Source organism: Herpailurus yagouaroundi, unplaced genomic scaffold, assembly GCF_014898765.1.
Source record: "Herpailurus yagouaroundi ecotype Mexico unplaced genomic scaffold, PumYag 77, whole genome shotgun sequence".
Lineage (NCBI taxonomy): Eukaryota > Metazoa > Chordata > Mammalia > Carnivora > Felidae > Herpailurus > Herpailurus yagouaroundi.
Window position 1 is genome coordinate 101,861,131 of NW_024412388.1, and position 23,558 is coordinate 101,884,688.

A 23,558-nucleotide genomic window follows, 5' to 3' on the forward strand; every position below is an offset into this window, starting at 1 on the left:
GGAATCGGAATTTCATTGTTGCTTTTCCTCAAGGACAACCCAAGAAGCTAGAAGACATTTGAGGAATGCCTTCAAAATGTTGAGGGAAAATGCTTTCTGACTGAGCATTTTATGTAAAGCCAAAGTGTCCCTCAAACGTAAGGGTAGAATTAAGAGGGTTTCACACATCCAATGCCCCCCCCCCCAATTTACCTGCCATGAATTTTAATTCAGAAAGCAATTAGAAGTGATAGCCCCCTACAAAAAGGGAGTAACTCAGGAAAGAAGATGACACGTGATTCAGGAACCCAGTGTCTGGTTGGAAAGAGGGGCCAAGGATGTGACCCAGATGATAAGAAAGGAAGCTCCCAGGGCCACAGCTGTGAAGTAGGCCTGGAGGGCAAGCGGGAGTTCAGAGCATATGGGAGAGAGGTGGCTTAGATGATAAAATTGATCGAGTGCCTGTGTGGTTTAATGTATTGAGAGGAGATTTCACTCTTTGGTGGAGAGTTTGGGGATGAGTAATATAAATGCATAGTAAACTACACAAAGGAAAAAAAATGGGAAAACAAGCACCAAGGAAAACAAAAATAGTATCAAGAAAGAAAATGTACATAGTTCAGCTATGAATAAAATTTATAAAAATGAAATAAACTAAATATTCAATATTGAGCTACACAAAAATGATGATATAGTTAACAGTGTTAGAGAATGGGAAGAAGGGAGTATATGAGTGAGTGTGTGTGTGTGTGTGTGTGTGTGTGTGTGTGTTCACATGCACATGCATGCGCTAGATGGGGGTTGGCAGCTATTTCCTCAAGGGAGAATCAGTTGATGGTGATGCCCAACCAAAAGTAAAACTAAACAAAATATACTCATTATTAGAGGTAACTGAGTTAAGTAACACAAAAAGCCTGTAAATGCCTTGAAGATTTTTACCTCTGAGAATTTGGGCATGGGGGTAGGAGGGAGTTGCTATTTTTCAGAAGACTCTTTATAGAACTTTCTGGGTTTAAAAGTGTGTAGAGGTAGGAGCTCCTGGGTGGCTCAGTTGGTTAAATGCCTGACTCTTGATCTCGGCTCAGGTCATGATCTCCGGTTCATGAGATCGAGCCCTGCGGCAGGCTCTTTGCTGACAGCGCAGAGCCTGCTTGGGATTCTCTCTTTCTCTCTGCCCCTTCCCACCCTTGCACGCATGAGCTCTCTCTCAAATAAATAAACATTTAAAAAAAATGTGTGGATCTAAAACTTTGATGTCAGTAGTTAAAAAGATAAAAGCAAGTACAGGTTTTTGCATAAAATGTATACACAGAAAATGTAGGGTTACTTGTTATTTTGCATGAGCACAAGTTCTGTGGCCAGATTTCTCGGGTTCATATCTTGCTTCTCTCACTTGCCAGCCATGTGACCTTGCACAAAAGTTACTCTTGGTCAAGATGTCTCAATTTTCTATTATTTACATAGGTTTCTACTTCAAAGGACTGTTGCAAGGATTAAATGAACAAATAATACTTACTAATCATTGCTAGCAAAATGGTTAAGTGCTCAATAAACACTAGCTATCACAGGTTCCATTGACCTGTACACTGCATCAGAAAATACTTTGAAATGTAGTGAAAACTTCGTAGAACTGATAGGCAATATGGGAAAAATAAGATTGCTTTCCCATAATGCCTTACTTTTGTTCTTAGAAAATATGTGCAGCAGTCATGTCTATTTCCTTTCTTCTTCAAGATTTTATAAAAACATCCCTTTGGGTGGAGATTCCCTGGGCGTGCATAGCTCGATCTGGGAATACATTCATTTTAAAGCTGAAGTAAATGGGAATATTGATCAGAAGTAGATCTGAGAGAGTGACCTAGACTCGAACTGTTCTAAATCATACCATGACTCCCCAGACCTGTCCAACCGTCTCCTGGAGACTCACGGTCCATTAATACCTGAAGCAGAACTTTCGGTTTAAAATGTTCAGTGTAACTCCAGTCCATTAAACTGCGTTGTTGCGTTTTCTTTATGTCCTCCAGGTCTGCTTCCACAGTCATCTTCTTGGGTTTCTAAAAAACCATAGGAGTACAATTTCAGCTTTAATTTGTTCAAGTCCAAATGGAGCCCTCTTGGACTCCACCGACTAACCAGCATGCACTCCATTTTAATTGGGGAAATCTGCATATGTATAAATCCATATGGCAACATTTTAGGAGAGCTGCTGCCAGAAAGAGTATGCCTTTGAGTTTTTTTTTTTTTATGGGCAACATAATCTAAATATTTTTATTGTTAGGTTATACTCTTCTGAGTCCTGTTAGCAATTATAGGCAGGTTTTCTGAACTCACTTCAAGACAGCATTAGTTCTACATGGCTGTATGGTCAGCAGGTGTTTGTGAGGTTGCCAAGCCACACTGTCTAGAGAGGAGCATGGAGCTTGGAAGTTTTGCTTAAGCCGCTAGTGAAATTAACTCCTTTCTCTCCAGTTGGAGCTGGTCTGAGGATGTCCGAGTAATCCCCTTCCTTATCCTGCTAAGCATCTCCTTTGTGTGTGTGTGTGTGTGTGTGTGTGTGTGTGTGTGTGTGTGTCTGTGTGTGTGCGTTTCTCACTCTGGGTCACAGTTTTCTCAGATCATCTTACTTGTATCTACACTTATAGGAAAACAATTCCTTACCTTTTCAAGAGGATCAGCCTTTGTGACTGCTTCATCTTTGATCTCATTGTTCGTGGTCTGTTCTGTAAATCAAAGACACCAACATCCAGTTGTGTTTGGGCTTTGTTCTTGCCTTTGTCAGTGCTGTGCCTTTTTGTTGCCCATATGATCTATGTTTCTGTGCTGAAAAGGTAATTCCTGAAAGGCATGTTTCATGCCTCCAAAAAGGTGTTTGTGTCAATAATTCTAAATCAGTGTCTACCTAAGAAAAGTTATACTAAACCCTTGGAAAAGAACCCAGCTTCCTCTATGATACATTCCTAAATCATATCAGATAATTATGCCTTCAGGCTATCTCCCTCACTTCTAAAAATGTACCTTTACCTTTATGAGTTGCAAATATTCGCTGATTAAACTACAGCTCTTGTGATTCTGAATCTCTCATCTATAAATGGATAAACTATATAGCACATTCCCAGTTTGACCAAAGAAATGGAGTGGGTGATGAATCTTGGGGTAATGTATTTGTGATGCCGCTGAATAACGGAGCCAACATGGCTTTTTACCAACCTTAGAACGACAGCAAATTAATCGCTGCATAGTCATATATAAAATGGTCCCACCTTCACTCTCCAAACACAGCCCTTCCACTCGCGTTTTGCTCCTTCCGCTCCAGGCTCTCCAGCTTGCTTGCTGTGTCTTAAAGTTTTTACACTTGCCATTCATTCTGTCTTGCTTTGCTTTTAGATAATCACTTGGTTCAAACCCTTATTTCATTCATATTGTTACTCCAATGTCATCTCTTCCAGGGCTTTTCTGCCTTTCACCCTGTTGTATTTTTAATCATGGCATTTACTAGCATCTGATAATATTTACTTGTGTCTATCTCTCCATCTTGGATGTGAATTCCCGGAGAATAAGAACCTGCTCTTATTTTCTGTAACTGTACCCCGAGTGCCCAGCACATGGTGGGACTTCAGTACAGTTCATTCTGATTGAATGAGGAAAATCTATATCATATAATAAAACCGGAAATGTATCTAAAGCCATACAGAGAGAGAAGAACTGTGGAAGGAACCCAAAACAAAGGCTTATTTTAGGGTAAGCATAAGATCCAGCTTCATTCTGTGGCAAAGAGAACTGTATCTACACCTCTAGCGGGAGTAGTTAATCGTGCCTACCAAGGATAGACCAATGTTTTTCTTTCTTTTAGGAGCATAGCTACTTACATTTTTGCTACTAGTTTCATCTTGCCTTGGGCTGGTGAAGGTGATGGCATGAATGTTCCATTTTGATTTAGGGGAAAACTATAAAGTCAATTCAGTTCAGTATTTATATAAATACATCTACTCAAGACTCGGGCCAACTATAACTCTAAATAGACCATGATGTCCCTTGTGTCCCTAAAGCAATTGATATGAAATCTGTGGAATAAAAATTATTCTATTCTGTGGTCTGCCAGATATCCGGGAGATTTGATATTCCCTCCTGTGTCTAAGGATCCAGCAGAAAAAGTCTCCAGCTTAGAAAATATGTTTTAAAAAACTGTGCATCAGTTATTTTGTCAAAGGAAAGAACATTCTAAAACCAACCTGAACTCTTTATTTAATAGTAGAGTAAAAATCATTTTTTCCTTTCTTTCTGATTCTGCCTTCAACCCCATAATCCTTTGACAGTGTGATTCAGTAGTTTTTGACACATCTGGAAATGGATGCTTTCTCATCCCTTTGAAAAACAGCTTTCCTAATCTGTTTTACTTTAGAGATAACAAGATCCCTCTGCAAAGCAGTTACTTTATTAAAAAAACACCCAACAAGCATAGAGGGCACATCTAAACCCATAGCCTCACGGTTATCAACTCTCAGGTTTTTCATAAATATCCAATAGGCCCTGTCAAGTTCAAAAACAGTCTCAGATGGAAATCCAGTGTTTGGTTAAGAAAAGCACAAATATTCAGTCCTTCACATCCAGCAACAGGTTTTTATATGTATTTGATGCTAAGATGGTTTTGCAGGAAATACGTGAACAATTTCTGCTTTGTTTCAAACGATTTCAAGTGGCTGCTTTAGAAGTACGATTCAGAGTCAGGGGGGGCACGCAAGACCAACAACAAGTTCCCTTAGACACAGCAGCCATCATGGGGCACCAAAGCTCAGCCACCTTCCCCTGTCTAACTGTAACAGTTCCTTGATGGGGGTCAATACACACCCTATAGGATCCTTTACAGGTTGCGGGGGTTCAGCTCTCAAGGATTGCTCCGTCTCTAGGACACACTATCCATTATAGCATTTTTAGCCCCGAAGATTTAGAGTTGCTCAAATCATCTACTTTCCACCAGGATTTGGAACGCTAATTTACATGGTCTGACCACCAGGTGGCAAAAGTTGCCTGAAGAAAACTATATACCAGTTGCTCTTCTAAAGAAAAGAACAAAACACAAAGGAAAAAACCTTAGGCCTTATATCTCTCCTGGCTCATTCTGGATCCATATTAACACAAAGTGACTTCTTTGTCATACATTTACATTCCCACAGGATGCACTAATGCCATAAAATCCCAGATTAACTTATTTGGCTTAATTATTTCTGTGAGCTAGGCTAATACGTAAGGGCACTTAGAACAGAGAAATAGGAAATCAACCCTTTTGGGAAGTAAGACCCAACGGTAATAAAATCGAGTTAAGTATCAGCATAAAGAAGAGCCCATGAGTGTGGCTAAGCCCATAGACAAGAAATTTCTGGAACCGAGGAAGCCACAAGACACAGCACTGGTTTGCAGTTAGCTCTCTGTTGGAATCCTGACTTCCTCCTACTTGTATGTAGTTGAACAAGTTACTTAACCCCTCTGGTCTTCAACTCCTTGTCTTTAGAATTGGGATAATAGTATCTTACTCATAGACTTGAAGTTTATATTGAATACTAGTTAATATATGTAAAATGTCTTAGCATAGTGCTTGGAATATAGCAGGGCATTACTAAATAAATGTTATATCCTTCTCTCCTCTGTCCCCCTCACCCTCACTTATCTGCTCTACTAATCAGCAATCAGATTTTCCCCAATTCTACTCTATCAATGACTTCCTCTTTTACCCTCATCTAAGTAAATGAAAATGGCAAGATGACTATTCGGTCAATACTGACTTGGGGCTCCTGGTGGGCTCAGTCAGTTAATTGTCCAGCTCTTGATTTCTGCTCAGGTCATGATCTCATGGTTTTTGAGATTGAGCCCCATCTTGGGCTCTGTGCTGACAGCATAGAGCCTGCTTGGAATTCTCTCTCCCTCCCTCCCTCTTTGCCTCTTTCCTGCTTGAGATCTCTCTCTCTTTCTCACAAAATAAATAAATGTTTAAAAAAATACTGACCTCACATCTGTTCTCTTATGGCACTTATGACTTACTTTTGTTTAACGCTTTTTAAAATTATGAGTTATAACACATACAGAGAAGTACATAGAACAGAAATGCTTAGTATCGTGAATAATGATAAAGTTCCAGCACTGCAGACATTTTATGTGTGTCCTTTTATAACCATGACCTCCTTGTTAAACTATCATATTAATCCTGATTTTTTTTTGTGTGGATCATTTTGGGTTTTCTACATACACAATATTTACAAATAGTAATAGTTTTGTTTCTTCCTTTTCAAATCTTACATTTTCATCTCTTTTTCTTACCTTACTGAGTTGGCTAGCATCTCCAATGTAATACCGAATACAAGTGTTTATAGTATATACCTTCCTGGTGTCAAGGGAAATCTTTCAACATTTTATCTTGATATATAATGATTGTTGTAGCAATTTAAGAATAAACTTTACAAGGTAGAAAATTTTTCCTTCTATTGCTAGTTTGCTAAGTTTTTTTTTTCATGAATTTCTAGAGTTTTAAGTGCTTTTTCTGCATCAATTGAGAATGATTATATAATTTTTCTCATTACTGTGTTAATTGATAAATTATATTGATTTTTACAATGTGTGTTTTTTCTCTATTCCTGTTATAAAAACAACTTGCTTGTGATGTATTAGCATCATTTTGTATATTGCTAGATCAGCTTACGTATGTTTTATTCAGGATTTTTGCATCTGCGTTCATGAATCTGTTTGATGTATAATTTTCTTCTGCAGTACTATTGTTGACAGTTTGACAGTTTGATTTTAAGGCTTATGCTAGCTTCCTAAAATGAGTAGGAAAGGATATACTTTTTTTTATTTCTGGGAATAATTTTAAAGGTCACAATTATTTCTTTTTTGAGTGGTATCACTAGTAAATAAGAATATTTGCATTGGGTGTGTCCTTTTGGGGAGGATTTTTATATTTTTATTTATTTATTTTATCTATCTATTTATTTTTATTTGAGAGAGATAAAGAGAGCACAAACTGGGGGGGGGGAGGGGCAGAGAGAGAAAGAGAGAGAGAGAGAGAATCTTAAGTAGGTTCCATGCTCAGCATGAAGCCCAATGTGGGGTCCAATCCCGTGACCCTGGGATAATGACCTGAGTTGAAATCAAGAGTTGGACACTCAACTGACTAAGCCACCCAGGCACCCTGGAGGATTTTTAATTATTTATTTAATTTATTTAAACAATTACAACACTATTTCTTCTTGAGTCACTGTTGGTAAGATATACTTTTCTAGTCATTTGCTCATTTCATTCTTATGTTTAGTGGAATAAAGTTGCTCATATCCTCTTATTATCTTTTACATTTCTGTAGGATCAGAAAAAAGTGTGCTTCTTTATTCCTATTGATTTTTATTCCTGTTATTATTATTTATGCTTACTTTCTATGTGATCAGCCTTTTCTAAAAAAAATAATTTATCAATTTTAAAAGTCTTTTCAAAGAACCACACTGTTATATTATTTGTTCTTCCTTGTTACATCTATATTTTATATCTTAATAATTTACTCTTATTTTATTTTCTTCCTTTTACTTTATTTGGATTTATTTTGTTCATCTTTATCTAACAACTTGAGGCTGATGTTTGGCTAATTAATTTTTAGCTTTCTTTTTAAAAATGTATTCCTTTAAAGCTGTGAACTTCTCTCTGAGTATCCCTTGCTTTAGCTGCATTATAGAAATCTTAATATTCAGTATTTCCATTACTATTCAACTTGAAATATTTCTTAATTTCTATTGTGACTTTTTCACTGAGTGAGGTGTTTTGCAGAAGTATATTTCTTAATTTGGAAATTTTAGGTATTTTCCCGTTATTTTTTTTGCAACTAATGTCCACCATAATTTCACTGTGGTATGAGAATATACTCTGTAGTTTTGATCCTGTGAAAATTTGCTGATACCTGTTCTATTGCCCAGCATACAGTTAATATTTTTAAGATAAGCATACCTGTGACCCTTAAGAAGCTATAGTATTATGGAAACTTAATACAGACGTATGAATAATTGTAATAAGTAGTAGGAAATGATCATTAATGCTATAAAGGGAGCACAGATTAACTGTAACCACAGGAATGCTAAGGGAGTCATTTCTAGCTGGACACATCTAACAAGGCTTCATGGAGGTGCCACTGAAACCTAATTGTAATAAAAAAGAAAGCTCTAGGCGAAGGGTATTGTGGAGGAAAGACACAGATTGAAAACAGCAGGCTGTGTAGAGGAAATAGAGCCTAATTCTGTTTGGCCAGAGCATGGGATAAGTAAGCAAAAGGGAAAAAGTGGAAAAGATTTTGGAAAAGTAATTTGGTACGACTGGAGACGCATGGTACAGCAGGCCAAAGAATGAGGTTCTATTAGTAGGGAGCCATTGAATGTTGTAAGCAGGAAACTAACAGCTGTATTTTAAGTGATTAATCTGACAGCTATGTATAAGATTGCTCAGTAAATTTAGCCTAATAGTCTCCTATGCTTCTACACTTCCTAATATAATATTTATGATGCTATATTCTAATTTTTTTAATGTGGTTTTTTTTTGTGTTTTGTTTTGTTTTGTTTTGTTTCATTTTGAGAGAGAGAAAGACAGAGCATGAGCAGGGGAGAAGCAGAGACCGAGGGAGACACAGAATCTGAAGCAGGCTCCGGGCTCTGACCTGTCAGCACAGAGCCTGATGCGGGGCTCGAACTCATGAACTGTGAGATCATGACCTGAACCCATGACCTGAGCCAAAGTCGGATGCTTAACTGACTGAGCCACCCAGGTGCCCCTATGATGCTATATTGTAGAATAAGAGTCATTACCTGAGCTATAAGGAGGAGAGAAAGGGAATCGGTGTTCTTCACTGAGCATTGATTTTGTACCAAGCTCTGTAGTAGGCAGTTCACTATCTTATTGCAGGTAGTTTTAAAATAATTTTTCATATAATCACAATAACCCTATGAAATACTAATGAGGAAAGTTTAATTACGTTCACCTCACTATATTTACTCAGGTAAGAGTGTGCTAACAGGCTTTAGGATATTTTAAAAACAAGGGCTGGAATAATAAGGACTCACTCAGTAGCAAAGTTTAATTAACCAAACACCTTAGAGGTTAAATAGTTTTTCAATTGAAACAGGGGGGCATCTAAATTTAGATAATGTTTCTTTTTTAAATTTTAAATTTATTTACTTGAATTCAAGTTCATTAACATACAGTGTAGTATTGGTTTTCAGAAGTAGAATCCAATGATTCATCACTTATAGGTAACACCCAAGGCTCATCCCAACATGTGCCCTCCTTAGTGCCCATCACCCATTTAGCCCATCCCCCCACCCAATACCCCTCCAGCAACCGCCAGTTTGTTCTCTGTATTTAAGCTTCTCTTATGGTTTGCCCGCCTCTTTGTTTTAGTCTTATTTTTCCTTCCCTTCGCCTACATTCATCTGTTGTGTTTCTTAAATTCCACATATGACTGATAATGTTTCTTGAATCATTTTTTGGATTAATACATTCTATAACAGTGTCTACACACACACACACACATACACACACACACACACACACACACACGATTACTCACCTGACAGCGCAGACTGGCACTGAGTCCTCAAGCTGGTCTCCTGCTCTGACAGCTCTATATTTTCATAGTCTAAGGGTTCCTTGCTGTTTGGGTCAGACTGCTTCATTTTGTTAGAACCAGACCGACTAGGGTCTGAAGGTTCTTTACTGACCTCATCCTCTTGCACCAACATTGACCAATTCTGATCCACAAATAAAATTCTGTCTTTGGCTTCAGTATCTAGTCAGTTTAAAGAGACTCCATCAGACACAATGCTAGAAAAATCAACAATCATAAAACAGAAGAATGCTTTTGGTTCCCTCCACGCACTGTACCTGTTTGGTGTTTGGCCTCTTGGGTATTCATTTTATTGATGTATTTCTGCCTTATCTGTTTAGCAAATCTGGCAGGGTTGTCCCACGGTATGTTGGACATCTCAGAATCTGTTCCATACATCATCTCAGAAGGCATTAGTATGCCTTCTTCATTAACCTCAGAGAGTTTCAGGCTCTCAAAAGTAAACACTTTGAAGGCTCGTTCTACTTCATTCCAGCTCAAGACTTCTGTAAGAAAGCAAGAACTATATGCTGCTAGGAATGCTCTTATTACCACATGGTACAGGGCTGACAGAGCGACGCCCAGAGGGTCTGTCCACCGCAATGACAAGGCAGTCATATCATGATGGGTGTTGACCTGACTTTAAACATGGGCTCCACAGTTCTGCAACAAATGTCAATAGTGCCTAATAATAAGAAAGCTGCACAATCAAGGTATAATCTATCAGGATAATGTTCACAAACTGCTTCATAGCTTAATCAGTATTAGGTGTATTAGTATTAATTCACATGGATTCTCCAGGGTACCATATTGATTGAATATGTTTAAAACTTATGATTTGTAAGCAAAAGCACCTTTGCCACTGTTATAATTTGAAACAAACAAACTACTCACTTGTGTCTAACATACACTGTTACAATCAGTAGGTTTTACTGACCCTTAGGGCTCAGAAAAGGCCTCTTTTCAGCCACTTGAACTGGTGGGTGAAAATAATAATTGCACTTCAAAGGTTATCAGCTTTCAATTGGCCCTATCCATTTGTGCTTTTTTTAAAAATTTTTTAAAATGTTTTTATTTATTTTTGAGACAGAAAGAGACAGAGCATGAGCAGGGAAGGGGCAGAGAGAGAGGGAGACACAGAATTGGAAGCAGGCTCCAGGCTCTGAGCCATCAGTACAGAGCCCAATGCGAGGCTTGAACTCACAGACTGTGAGATCACGACCTGAGCCAAAGTTGGAAGCTCAACCGACTGAGCCACCCAGGCGCCCCTCCATTTGTGCTTTTATTCTCTTACAGTATTTATTTCATCCATCCACTTACTCACTCACTTACCTGCTCACTCGTTTTGTTTTCTAAGTATTAGGCTTTGTCATAGATGCCTCAGATTCAAAGAAAAGATTTGGTTCTTGCACTTTAGAAGTTCAAACTAGAGGGGTATGAGGTAGGTATTAGCAAATAATCATGGGATGCAATGAGGAAAAGTAAAATGATAGTGGCAGATCAATGATTCTGGGGTAACCTCTGCTTTTTCTCCAATAGAACTAAGGGCATGTGTTTTTGGAGAAATCATGAGGAAATTCAGAAGAGAAACAGGGAAGGGGGAAAAGTTACAGAACTGAAGAAGGTTTGCTCATTCATTCATTTTGCAAATATCTTTTTAGCACATATTAGTGGGCAAGGAGTATAGTAAAAGCTGTGACCACAGCAGTAAACTAAGCAGTGAACTCCTGGTCTTATGGAGTATCCATTTTGGTGACTGGAAACAGGGTAAACAGAGAAGTGTATACCATATTAGAGATGATAACAAGGATAAAGCCAGGTGAGGGGATAAAAAGTGACAGCGATTGGGGAGGGGCTTTATATATATATATATATATATATATATATATATATATATATGGTATAGAAGTGGGAGAGCAAGTTCTGTGAATATCTATCTGGGAGAAAAAGTGATAGACACAGGAGAAAGAGTAAGTGCAAAGACCCTGAGGCAGTGGGGTGACCAACATGTTCAAGGAATCACAGTGAGGCCAACGCAGATAGAATGGAGTGGAACAGTGAGAGCTTCACAGGTGATGAGCTCAAAATATGGATGGCAGAAGAGTCTAGATTGTACTTTGAGTGACATGGGTGGCCACTAAAGAATTTTGAGTTAAAGAGGCACATGGTCTAACATTTTAGAAGGATGATTCCAGTTATTGCATGAAGCAAAGGCTAGGTAAAAAGGTGAAAGGCTGTAGACCAACTGGAAAACTATTGAAATAGCCCAAGCGAGAGGAGATGGTGGACTGGGCTGGCATCACGGAGGGATGCGGTGGGATTGGTTGTGGGGCATAAGAAAAAAAGAGGAATCGGAAATGACTTGCAAGGTTGTGGAAGAAAATAGTTGCCATTTACTGAAATAAAGAAGACTGTGAAGGGAGAAATTCTGGGGAGTCAAGAGTTCGGTTTTGGATCTGGTAAGTAAGAAGTGCTGAGGGAGGGAAGAGAAGAGGAGAAGCAAGGGTTTGGGATGAAACCCATAAGTGGGATGTGTGTGAAGTTGCAATGGTGGCAACAGACGCAAGAATTCTACGCTGCGTGTAGGACGAGGTAGAGAGAGAATGGAGGCAGAAGAGGAGGTGAGGTGTGGCAACACACAGACAAAGGACAGATGTTCTCAGGAACATCAGGAAGAGAGTGATTATGTCAACAATGGTCTCCACATGCCCAGGCCAGCAGGCTATCCCCTAATTTTCCATGAGGAGACGGCATGACAGTATTCAAAAGATTTTGGTTTTTTCTCTGTTATTAGGCTTACTTAAAAGTTAAAGAAGAAATCGAGATGAAAATATTTCATGATTTGCTTAAGGGGAGAAACTGAGGTGCTTTTTCTCTTCTCTGGGTCAAATGCTTTCTTGTCCAATAAAGGTGTCTATGCCATTTCATATTCCTTTTTCTTTCTTTTTTTTTGTAATTTTTTAAATGTTTATTTAGTTTTGAGAGAGACAGAGACAGAATGTGAGTGGGTTGGGGCAGAGGGAGAGGGAGACACAGAATCCGAAGCAGGCTCCAGGCTCCGAGCTGTCAGCACAGAGCCCGATGCGGGGTTGGAACTCACAAGCTGTGAGATTATGACCTGAGCCAAAGTCGGACACTCAACTGACTGAGCCATCCAGGAGCCCCTCATATTCCTTCTTATAAGTAGGAATCTATCTGCAGATTGCCTCAAGTAGAAATAAAGATTTTTAAGGAAATGATTGTATCTCAAATCTCAGTGAACTCTGCAATGAGAAGCTGATTTTAGATTCTCCAAATTACCTCCAAGAGCATAAAATGGCCCCTCCCCTTGCGAGAGGAGGTGAACCTGAGTGGACACACTCTCAGCACCACACCGCCAGGGGGCTCCCTACTCAGTGCTTTAACCTCAGATAGAGATCACCATGTCTTCTCCAATGATGCCAAGGAGGGGGTGGCGAGCGGGGAGAAGGAAGAAAGGAGCAGATTATTCTTGTCATGGAAACACGATGGAAAGGAAACCCAGTGTATCAAATTGAAGAATGTTATGCATCACAGCTATCACGCTATCGCTAATGACATTATCCAAGGTAAGAAAATCAAAATACCCACCTCAGTCTCTGAAAGGTCTTTAAGTAATCAAAATACTTTTTGCAAATAGGAGTGTAATCTTAAGAAGCACATATGACCATAAATGAATGAGTTCAAGCTAAGACAAAGAACGTACTCACCATTTGTACAGAAGTGCATGAGCTCATGAATTGTAGCTAGACGCTTAGTGCTGTTCCATGGCGGGGGCAGAGGGAATTTAAGGAATTCCCACAGTGGCAACTTGGACTGCATCTCCTGCTCAATTTGAACTGGGTCAAAATTCTTTTGGTCCTGATGAAAAAGCGCAACATGACAGAAGACATTAGAGTAAGCTGTCAAGTGCCTTATGCATATGGAGAAGGCAAAACCTGATACCTTTGCTCTCATTATTTGGGAACAGGGGAAATCAATGGTAATTGGGGAAGACAAAGTGTTGGTATTTTGCTGAAGGTCAAAAAAGCTCGTTCTCACTTTGCCAGAGGTTCCTGGTGCACAGAAATGATGGATTCTTCACTCGCTGTGACAAACTGCCAAAGTCTCATATATATTCATCTCTCCCTTCTGGGATTCTTCTTTGGCCTTCACTAGTTTTTCACATTAGTAAGATATTTAAAGCCAGTAACTGGAAGGTTTTAATGCGAATTTGGTGTACTCAAATCAGTTTTTTAAAACGTTTACGTATTTGAGAGAGAGACAGAATGCAAGTGGGGCAGGGGCAGAGAGAGAGAGAGAGAGAGAGAGAGAGAGAGAGAGAATCCCACGCAGGCTCTGCACTGTCAGTGCAGAGCCTGATGCAGGGCTCAAACTCATGAACTGCGAGATCATGACCTGAGCTGAAGTCAGACACTTAACCGACTAAGCCATCCAGGTGCCCCAGTGTACTCACAATCAATTTAATGGCTAATTGGACCCTTATAATTAGGCATGTTTTCTTCGCTCCTTTATGTGTCTCTATTTTCAGAGGTCTCACTTTGCAAGCCTTTGAATGTTACTTTTAATTAGCATTGGTAAAACTAACTGCAATTTTTTTCAACTGAATAATTACAAATGGGCTTTCTTGCATCCCTTCTCCTCTGGGCAATCCAGTTTTATTACCTTCAGGGCGTACTGCTTGTGGGCATGTGCATCATGATAGTTCAGTAGGAGAGGGCCTTTGGGCACTGCTCTGCTTTCATGTTCTTCTTCGGATAAGAATATTTCACGGAGGTTCTATTCAAATTGAAATGCATTGACTTAAAAAGAGAATCTGTACTTTTTCAAAGCATGCAAACTCTTTGGATATCTCATGCCATCTGACCTTTTGCTCCCTCTCCGTGAGACAGAGAGAGGGCAGGATGGACACAATATGAGCGGCGATTCTGTGGTCCAACCCATCTGTTCTGGGATGTGGCCGCACCAGACTTGGTGGGACAAGGTCTTCTTCAGTTGCCACAACCTGTTAAAATGAACAGGTGGGAGGATTCGGTTTACGGATACAGTAAAGACAAGGCGGTTCCTACCAGTAAAGTACAGTGATGACACAAAGTGGCAATGTAACTACCAGTGGTTACCAAAACAAAAGGGAAAGTGTTTATAACCCAGGCGCAAAAGTAGATATAATTTTAATGTATGTATTAAAATAGATACCATGAAACGTAAATGGTAAATAGGAAAATTTACTATGGCAGGAGTCAAAATAACCATACAAGAATTTTTTTGTTTCTTAATGATTTGCTCTTTCTCTTAAAGCACTCAAAACTGCTCACATACCCTGTGGGTTCGAGAAGTATTTATTGAGTGCCTATGATATGCCAAGCACTATACGGGGCAGCTTCTCAGCCATTATCTCATTTAAGCACCGCAGCAACATTGTGGAGTAGGTATTTTCTTCATTTTACAGAGGAAGAGCTGAGGTGAGTGAAGTTAGTGACTGGTGCAAGCCCAAGGCCACTGAGTGGGAAGAACTGGGTTCACATCAAGTCCTCATTCCTTCTTCAAGATAATGACAGATGGTGAGATCAGTCAAGGGTAATAGTCTCCTTTATATGGGGAAACTGAGGTCTAGAAAGATTAAATGGCCTGTTCAATTTTACATGGTAAACAAAAGGAGTTGAAATGTAATCAAGGTAGGCACCTAAATTACAACTTTTCGTGTCACCTTAAATCCTGCAATCATCCTCTGTGATTTCACATCCTTTTATACAGTTTCTCTACCTTGGAAATTGAGACATTTGAATTAGACAGTTACTTGTTGTGGGTTCTGTTTTGTGCAATGGAGAATGTTTAGCCGTATCCCTGGCCTGTTACCCATTCGATGCCAGTAGCATCCCCTGTAATGGTGATAACCCAAATATCTCCAGACAAATGTCCCCTAGGAGGCAAAATCAGCCGCTGCTGAAAACCACTGCTATAGATGGATAACAAAATAGCCTCATATCCATCACCTTTTGTCAACTCCTTACTTTCAAAAGAGCCACTCATGTCTCCAGTTTCTACCTTCTATTGTCTCTTGGACCCGCTCCAATCACAAAAGACCACTCAAAACCATTCTACCTCTGAAATGTCAACCTCTAATATTCTGTCTTGGAAAATTTTATCCCATTCCTCTTATATTTCACCTTTTTGCCATCCCATTATTAAGTATTTTTTTCAATCAACATGTATTATGATTGGGTGCCTTCCTGTGTGAGGAATTGAGGTCATCTGCTGGTGCCTGAAATATGGCAGGTGGTTAATCCATGTTTGTTGCTTTGTATTGAGTTGAATAAAATAAGAAAGACTAAGATAAATAAAATGATGATACTGCAAGCTCTAGAGGGCTTTTCAGCTTTTACAAATTTATTAATATAATAAAACTACTGGTCTTCCAGAAACATAATGGGGTAATGAAAGGCAACTGTGAGTGTGCTTATCTAAGCAGTCAACATACATAAAATGTATCTTGGAGGTAAACGATGATGGAATCTGAGAAGGACTTTAAAATAAACATTTGAATATTCAGAAGGGTATAGGGATATGTTACATCCATGCACTAAGGACAATAACAAGCAGTTGTAAAAAGAAATTGGAGAATTTATAAATTAAAAACATTTACCCTCGAGAAAAAACTTCAGTAGCAGACTGGACTCCACTGAAGAATGAATTAGTTGGAAGTGAAGCTGGAATTTCCCAAGAAGATAAGACTTATAGAACATTTAAAAGACAAGGAGGAAAAACCAGAAGTTCCAACATCCATCTAATAAATGGATAAACTAATAGAAAAAATAATATTTGAGGATATATGTATTTACTTATTAAATGTTTTATTTACTTTTGAGGTGGGGGAGGGGCAGAGAGAGGGAGACAGAGAATCCCAAGCAGGATCCATGCCATCGGTGCAGAGCCTGACACAGGGCTCCATCTCACAATGATCATGACCTGAGCCGAAATCCAGAGTCAGATGCTCAACCGACTCAGCCACCTAGATACCCCGAGGATAGATTTAATTCAGCAAATACATATTCAGTGTCTGCTGTGGGTTAGATGTGGTTATCGTGTGCTGGGCATATGGCGGTGAACAAGATTAGAGTTGGGTCCCTGCTTGCATGGAGCTTATATTCTAGTGAGGGGAGGTAGGTAAGACACAAAGCAGGTAAGTTATTTTAAGAAGAGCAGTTGTTGATAAGAGGATTAAACAAAGTGATGTGGTAACAAGCACTCTGTGTTGTCAGGGGATTCCTTTAGATCAGGTGGTGGGAGAAAGACTATGGAATGTCATTTCCACTGGGGAGTGAATGATAAGGAATATCCACCCTTTTGCAGACATGAGGGTCAAAAACTTTCTAGGAAGAGGAGTTGGAGTAAAAAGCTAAGGTGGAATTAAATAGTGTATTTGACGAAAGCCCAGAAAGCCTATGTGGATGATGAGGGGGGTGTGTGGTGGGGGTGGGGGCAGGAGATGAGATGACAGATCAGGCCAGAACCATGTTTTTAGGGCTTTATGGGCCAGTGTAAGGAATTTTTTATATTATTCAGAATGTAACGGGAAACCAGATTATACTCCTTTAGAGCATTAGTGACAATGATAAAACAAACAAAGCCATACCTGGACATACCTTGTGTTATGAATTATAAAGAGAAAACTCTAATAGCTGCCAGAAAGAAAAACCAGATTACCTACAAAGAAAACGTATCTGACTGACATCAGACTTATAAACAACATTAGAAGAAAGAAGACAAAAAGCGAAGCCATCAAAATACTTTTCCACTCAGATTGACTGGGTTTAAAAGCAATTTCTGACACTGACCACTGGACAAGTTACTTAACCTTTTTATGCCTCAGTTTCCTCATATGTAAAATGGGGAACAAAAATAGTTTCTGCTTCATAAGGTTGTTCTAAGGATTAAATGAGTTAATTTATAACAACTCTTTTCAAATACATCTAGAAAACTCACAAGAATTGACCACATATATCAGGTCACATAGGAAGTTCAGGAAATTAAAAAACATTTTTTTAAGACGCAGATCATCTTTACGGCCCATAACACAATAAAATTCGGAACTGACAGTAAACAATGGAAAATAAAAGATTTAGAACTGAATAGATTGAAAGCATCAAGATACAGCCAAAGAAATACTCAAAGGAAATGTGTGGCTTTAAGTAAAGCAAAAAGCCTGAAAATAAATGAAATAAGCTTTCAATTCAAATGAAATACAAAATAAAGAAAGTAGAAAGAAGGAAATAATAAAGATAAATGAAAAAATTAATTAAACAAAAAGTAAAATGAAAGTTGGTCAATGAAACAAAATGCTAGTACTTTGAAAAGACCAATACAATAGATATACCACTGACAACCATGATCAAGAAGACAGAAGAGTAAAATAAATAACATCAGTCATAGAAAAGGAACATAACCAGATGCAAAGGAAACTTTAAAATGTGTGTAAGTGAACAAAGAACTTTATGTGATATTAAAAACGCAAATAAAATGGGGATGTTTATTAAAAAACACTAATGATCAAAATTGGCCTGAAAAAGAGAAAAACCTGATTAAACCTACAAGTACAAAAGAAATTTTAAAGACAAAGACCATTAACCACGTGTCTACCTCCCCTTTCTCATTCATTAAAATAACACTAGACACAGGAGGGAGGGGCCAAGATGGCAGAGCAGCATGGAAGGTTTTTGCTTCTCTCTTCACTGAACAGAAGCTAGATCTATACCAAATCATCTTGCACAACTAGAAAACTAATCTGAGGATTTACAAAACAATCTGCATAACCTGAACCAGAGAACTAGGCACGTATGCAGCGCAGAGAGGTGAACTGGGGGAGAGAGAAGCCGCGGAGGGTAAGGAGCTGTTTTTGCTTGTGGCGAGAACAGCAGACAAGGGGAGAGTATAGGAAAAGCACTCCCCCCTAAAGCAGCTGGAGAGAAAGAGAAAGAGTGGAAACACCCATAAGGGACTTAACAAGAAAGGGAGAAAGGAGAAAGGAAAGGGTTTCAATACCATTAGGACTCTATAACTCTATAAAGAGGGGATCCCAGAGTCTGAAACTCCTCAGCTCCATACCTAGCAGTACTCTGGTGGGAAAGGCGAATCCCCAGGAGAAGACAGCAAGGTCCCAGGGGTCCTTGGGCCACACGGGGAGAGGTGGGTCCCCTGCTGGGAGGACATTTGGTAGAGGCAGTGTGGCAAAGGTTCCAGTGGACCCTGGAGAACAGCCATGTTTGCTGATGTTGGAACAAGGACATTAAGGGGCAGTGAAGCCTGGGGCCAGATGTGTGTTGTGATTTACCATAATCCCTGAAACGCTGGTGCTACACAATCATGTGAACTTCTTCTGGGTCGGGCTGGCACCCAGTGGCAGTCTCTGGGCATCTACAGCAGTGCGGTCGCAGGAACGTTCCTGGGGATGGCTGGCACCTGGCCATTGCTTGGGGAGACCCTCCTCCAGAGGGGTGGAGTAGGTCAAAGCCATAGGGCCCTCAGAAGTGAGGGTTTGGAAACACAGCTGCATCTGAGATAAAACTTGGGAGGGAGATGCTACCTGGTAGGCTGATGGCTTGGTTGCAGATGGTGTAGAAGCAGGGAGTGGACGGAAGCCAAAGACAAAGCAGGGGTGCTTGATTGCCAGTGGGCGAGAGCACATAATTCTGATACCAGAGACTTGGTAGTTGGGTGATGCCATTTTCACCTCTCCTGTACATGCACATACAGGCGTACTCATCCATAATGATCCACCCCATTAAGCTAAGCAGCGCCATCTAGTGGAGAATTGAGCTGTTACACCAAGCCCTGTCCAACTGTGCCAACTACCCTCTGGAGAAACACCACAAGTCTCTCCGCCTGCTAAGTTTGTGGGTTATAAAGTGCTTCATAGTTTGACTTCTGGGGGAACATGGATGTAACTTCAATTGTATTTCATTCTGTTCGCTGGTCCATCTATTCAAATTTTTTCTTTTTCTTTTCTTATTCTTATATAGAATAAGAAACTCTTATATAGAAAGAGAGAAAATTATTTTTATTTTCCGTTTTTATAAAAGATTTTTCTTTAATTTTTTTCTACTATATATTTTAGTTTTTATAATATTTTTAAATTTGTAATTTACTTTCATCATTTCATTTTATCTACTTTATTGTATTCATTTTATAAAATTTTCAAACTTTTTTTTCCCTTTTCTTTTCTTTCCTTTTTTTCTCTATTCTATCAAGCTTCTTTCAACAACCAGACCAAAACACACCTAGGATCTAGCATCCTTTGATTTTTCGTTTTTAATTTTTTAATTTTTAATTTTCAATAAAGTAAATTAATTCTTTAAATGTTAAAAATAATTTAATAAAATAATTAATACTTTTCTTCCTCCAAAATGACAAAATAAAAGTATTCACCCCAAAATAAAGAATAGGAAGAAATGACAGCCAGGGATTTAATCAACACAGATACAAGCAAGATGTCTGAACCAGAATTTAGAATCATGATAATAAGAATACTAGCTGGGGTTGAAAAAAACATAGAATCTCTTTTTGCAGAGATTTAAAAAAAAGTAAAATCTAGTCAGGACGAAATTAAAAATGCTATAACTGAGATGCAATCTCAAATGGATGCCATGGCAGCAAGGATGGATGAAACAGAGCAGTGAGTCAGCGATACAGAGGACAAACTTATGGAGAATAATGAATCAGAAAAAAAAAAAAAAAGAGGGAAGCTAAGTCAAAAGAGCACAACAAAAGAATTAGAGAACTCAGTGACTCATTAAAAATGAATAACATCCAAATAATAGGGGTCCCAGAAGATGAAGGAAAGAAAAAAAGAGTAGAACTCCCATTCAACTCCCATTCAACAAAAACAAAAACCGACCATCAACAAGGCATATCATAGTCAAATTCACAAAATACACAGACAAGGAAAGAATCATGAAAGCAACAAGAGAAAAAAAGTCCTTAACCTTGGCAGGCCAGAGGGATGGCAGGATATATTCAGTGTGCTGAATTGGAAAGATATGCAGCCAAGAATTCTTTATCCAGCACAGCTTCATTCAAAATAAAAGGAAAGATAAAAAGTTTCTGAGACAAACAAAAACTAAAGGAGTTTGTGACCACTAAACCAGCCCTGCAAGAAATTTTAAGGGTCACTCAGGGAGAAAAGACCAACAGCAACAAAGAGTAGAAAGGACCAGAGAACACCACCAGAAACTCTACAAGCAACACAATAGCAATAAATTCATATATTTCAGTGTTCACTCTAAACGTCAATGGACTAAATGCTCCAATCAAAAGACATAGGGTAACAGAATGGAGAAGAAAACAAGATCCATCTATACGCTGTTTACAAGAGATCCATTTTCGACCTAAAGACAACTCCAAATTGAAAGTAAGGGATGGGGAACCATCTATCATGCTAATGGTCATCAAAAGAAAGCCAGAGTAGCCATACTTATATCAGACAATCTATATTTTAAAATAAAGACTATAACAAGAGGTGACGAAGGGCATTATGTCATAATTAAGGGGTATATCCATCAAGAAGACCTTATAATTGTAAACATTTATGCCCCCAACGTTAAACACCCAAATATATAAATCAATTAATCACAAACATATAGAAACTCATTGATAATAATACCATAATAGTAGGGGACTTCAACACCCCACTTATGTCAAGGGACAGATCATCTGAACAGAAAATCAACAAGGAAACAATGACTTTGAACAAGGACACACTGCATTGGATGGACTTAACAGATGTATTCAGAACATTTCATCTTAAAGCAGCAGAATACACATTCTTCTTAAGTGCACATGGAACTTTCCCCAGAATAGATCAAATACTGGGATACAAATCAGCCTTCAAAAAGTACAAGAAGACTGAGATCATACTGTGCATATTTTCAGACCACAACGCTACAAAACTTGAAATCAACCACAAGAAAAAATTGGGAAAGACAACAAATACTTGAAGACTAAATAACATCCTACTAAAGAATGAATGGGCTAAGCAAGAAATCAAAGAGGAAATTAAAAAGTACATGGAAACCAATGAAAATGATAACACCACAGCCCAAAATTTCTGGATGCAGCAAAGGTGGTCATAAGAGGGAAGTATATAGCAATCCAGGCCTTCCTGAAGAAGGAAGAAAGGTCTCAGATACACAACCTAACCTTACACCTTAAAGAGCTGGAAAAAGAACAGCAAATAAAACCCAAAACTATCAGAAGACAGGAAATAATAAAGATTAGAGCAGAAATCAATGCTATCGAAATTAAAACAAAACAAACAGTATAACAGATCAAGGAAAACAGGAGCTGGTTCTTTGAAAGAATTAACAAAATTGATAAACTCTAGCCAGTATGATCAAAAAAGAAAAAGGAAAGGACCCAAGTAAATAAAATCGAGAGTGAAAGAGGAGAGATCACAACCAACACTGCAGAAATACAAACAATAATAAGAGAATATTATGAGCAATTATATGTCAATAAATTGGGCAATCTGGAAGAAATGGAAAAATTCCTAGAAACATGTAAACCACCAAAACTGAAACAAGAAGAAATAGAAAATTTGTACAGACCCATAACCAGTAAAGAAATTGAATTAGTAATCAACAATCTCCCAAAAATCAAGAGTCCAGTGCCGGCGGGCTTTCCAGGGGAACTCTACCAAACATTTAAAGAAGAGTTAACACCTATTCTTTTGAAGTTGTTACAAAAAATAGAAATGGAAGGAGAACTTCCAAACTCATTCTATGAAGCCAGCATTACCTTGATTCCAAAACCAGACAACGACCCCACTAAATAGGAGAACTATAGACCAATTTCCCTGATGAACGTGGATGCAAAAATCCTCAACAAGATACTAGCCAACAATACATTAAAATAATTAGTCACCATGACCAAGTGGGATTTATACCTGGGATGCAGGGCTAGATCAATATCCACAAAACAATCAATGTGAGACATCACATCAATAAAAGAAAGGACAAGAACCACATGATCCTCTCAATAGATGCAGAGAAAGCATTTGACAAAATACAGCATCCTTTCTTGATAAAAACCCTCAAGAAAGTAGGGATAGAAGGATCATACCTCAAGATCATAAAAGCCATATATGAAAGACCCACTGCTAAATCATCTTCAATGGGGAAAAACTGAGAGCTTTCCCCCTAAGGTCGGGAGCACCACAGGGATGTCCACTTTCACCACTGTTATCCAACATAGTATTGGAAGTCCTAGCGTCAGCAACCAAAGGAATAAAAGCATCCAAATCAGCAAGGTCAAACTTACACTCTTTGTAGATGACAGGAAATTCTATAGGGAAAACCCAAAAGATTCCACCAAAAAACTGCTAGAACTGATCCATTAATTCAGCAAAGTTGCAGGATATAAAACCAATGCAGAGAAATCAGTTGCATTTCTATACACCAATTATGAAGCACAAAAAGAGAAGTCAAGGAAGCTATCCCATTTACAATTGCAGCCAAACCCATAAAATATCTAGGAATAAACTTAACCAAAGAGTTGAAAAATCTATTCACAGAAAACTATAGAAAGCTTACGAAAGAAATTAAAGAAGACAAACAAAAAAAAATGGAGAAATATTCCATGCTCACGGATTGGAAGAACAAATATTGTTAAAATGTCAATACTACCCAAAGCAATCTACATATTCAATGCTATCCCAATCACAACAACACCAGCATTCTTTACAGAGTTGGAACAATCCTAAAATTTGTATGGAACCAGAAAAGACCCCAGATAGTCAAAGCAATCCTGAAAAAGAAAACCAAAGCTGGAGGCATCAGAATCCTGGACTTCAAGATGCACTACAAAGCTGTAATCATCAAGACAGTATGGTTCTGGCACAAAAAAAAAACAGACTCTTAGATCAGTGGGACACAATAGAGAACCCAGA

The 23,558-nt window shown here is 38.6% G+C and overlaps 1 protein-coding gene across 2 annotated transcripts in view; it reads right to left on the reverse strand.

The window, feature by feature from the left end:
- The window catches only part of SPAG17 (sperm associated antigen 17), a 235,792-nt gene that overhangs the window by 121,384 nt on the left and 90,850 nt on the right, over nucleotides 1–23,558 (reverse strand). For both annotated transcript variants that reach the window (XM_040471449.1, XM_040471448.1), the window contains exons 11-17: nucleotides 14,487–14,624; nucleotides 14,285–14,398; nucleotides 13,330–13,480; nucleotides 9,880–10,107; nucleotides 9,566–9,784; nucleotides 2,638–2,699; nucleotides 1,920–2,033 (exon numbers count right to left, since the gene is read on the reverse strand). In XM_040471449.1, coding sequence (XP_040327383.1) covers nucleotides 1,920–2,033; nucleotides 2,638–2,699; nucleotides 9,566–9,784; nucleotides 9,880–10,107; nucleotides 13,330–13,480; nucleotides 14,285–14,398; nucleotides 14,487–14,624 — 1,026 coding nt within the window. The remainder of the gene's footprint in view (nucleotides 1–1,919; nucleotides 2,034–2,637; nucleotides 2,700–9,565; nucleotides 9,785–9,879; nucleotides 10,108–13,329; nucleotides 13,481–14,284; nucleotides 14,399–14,486; nucleotides 14,625–23,558) is intronic.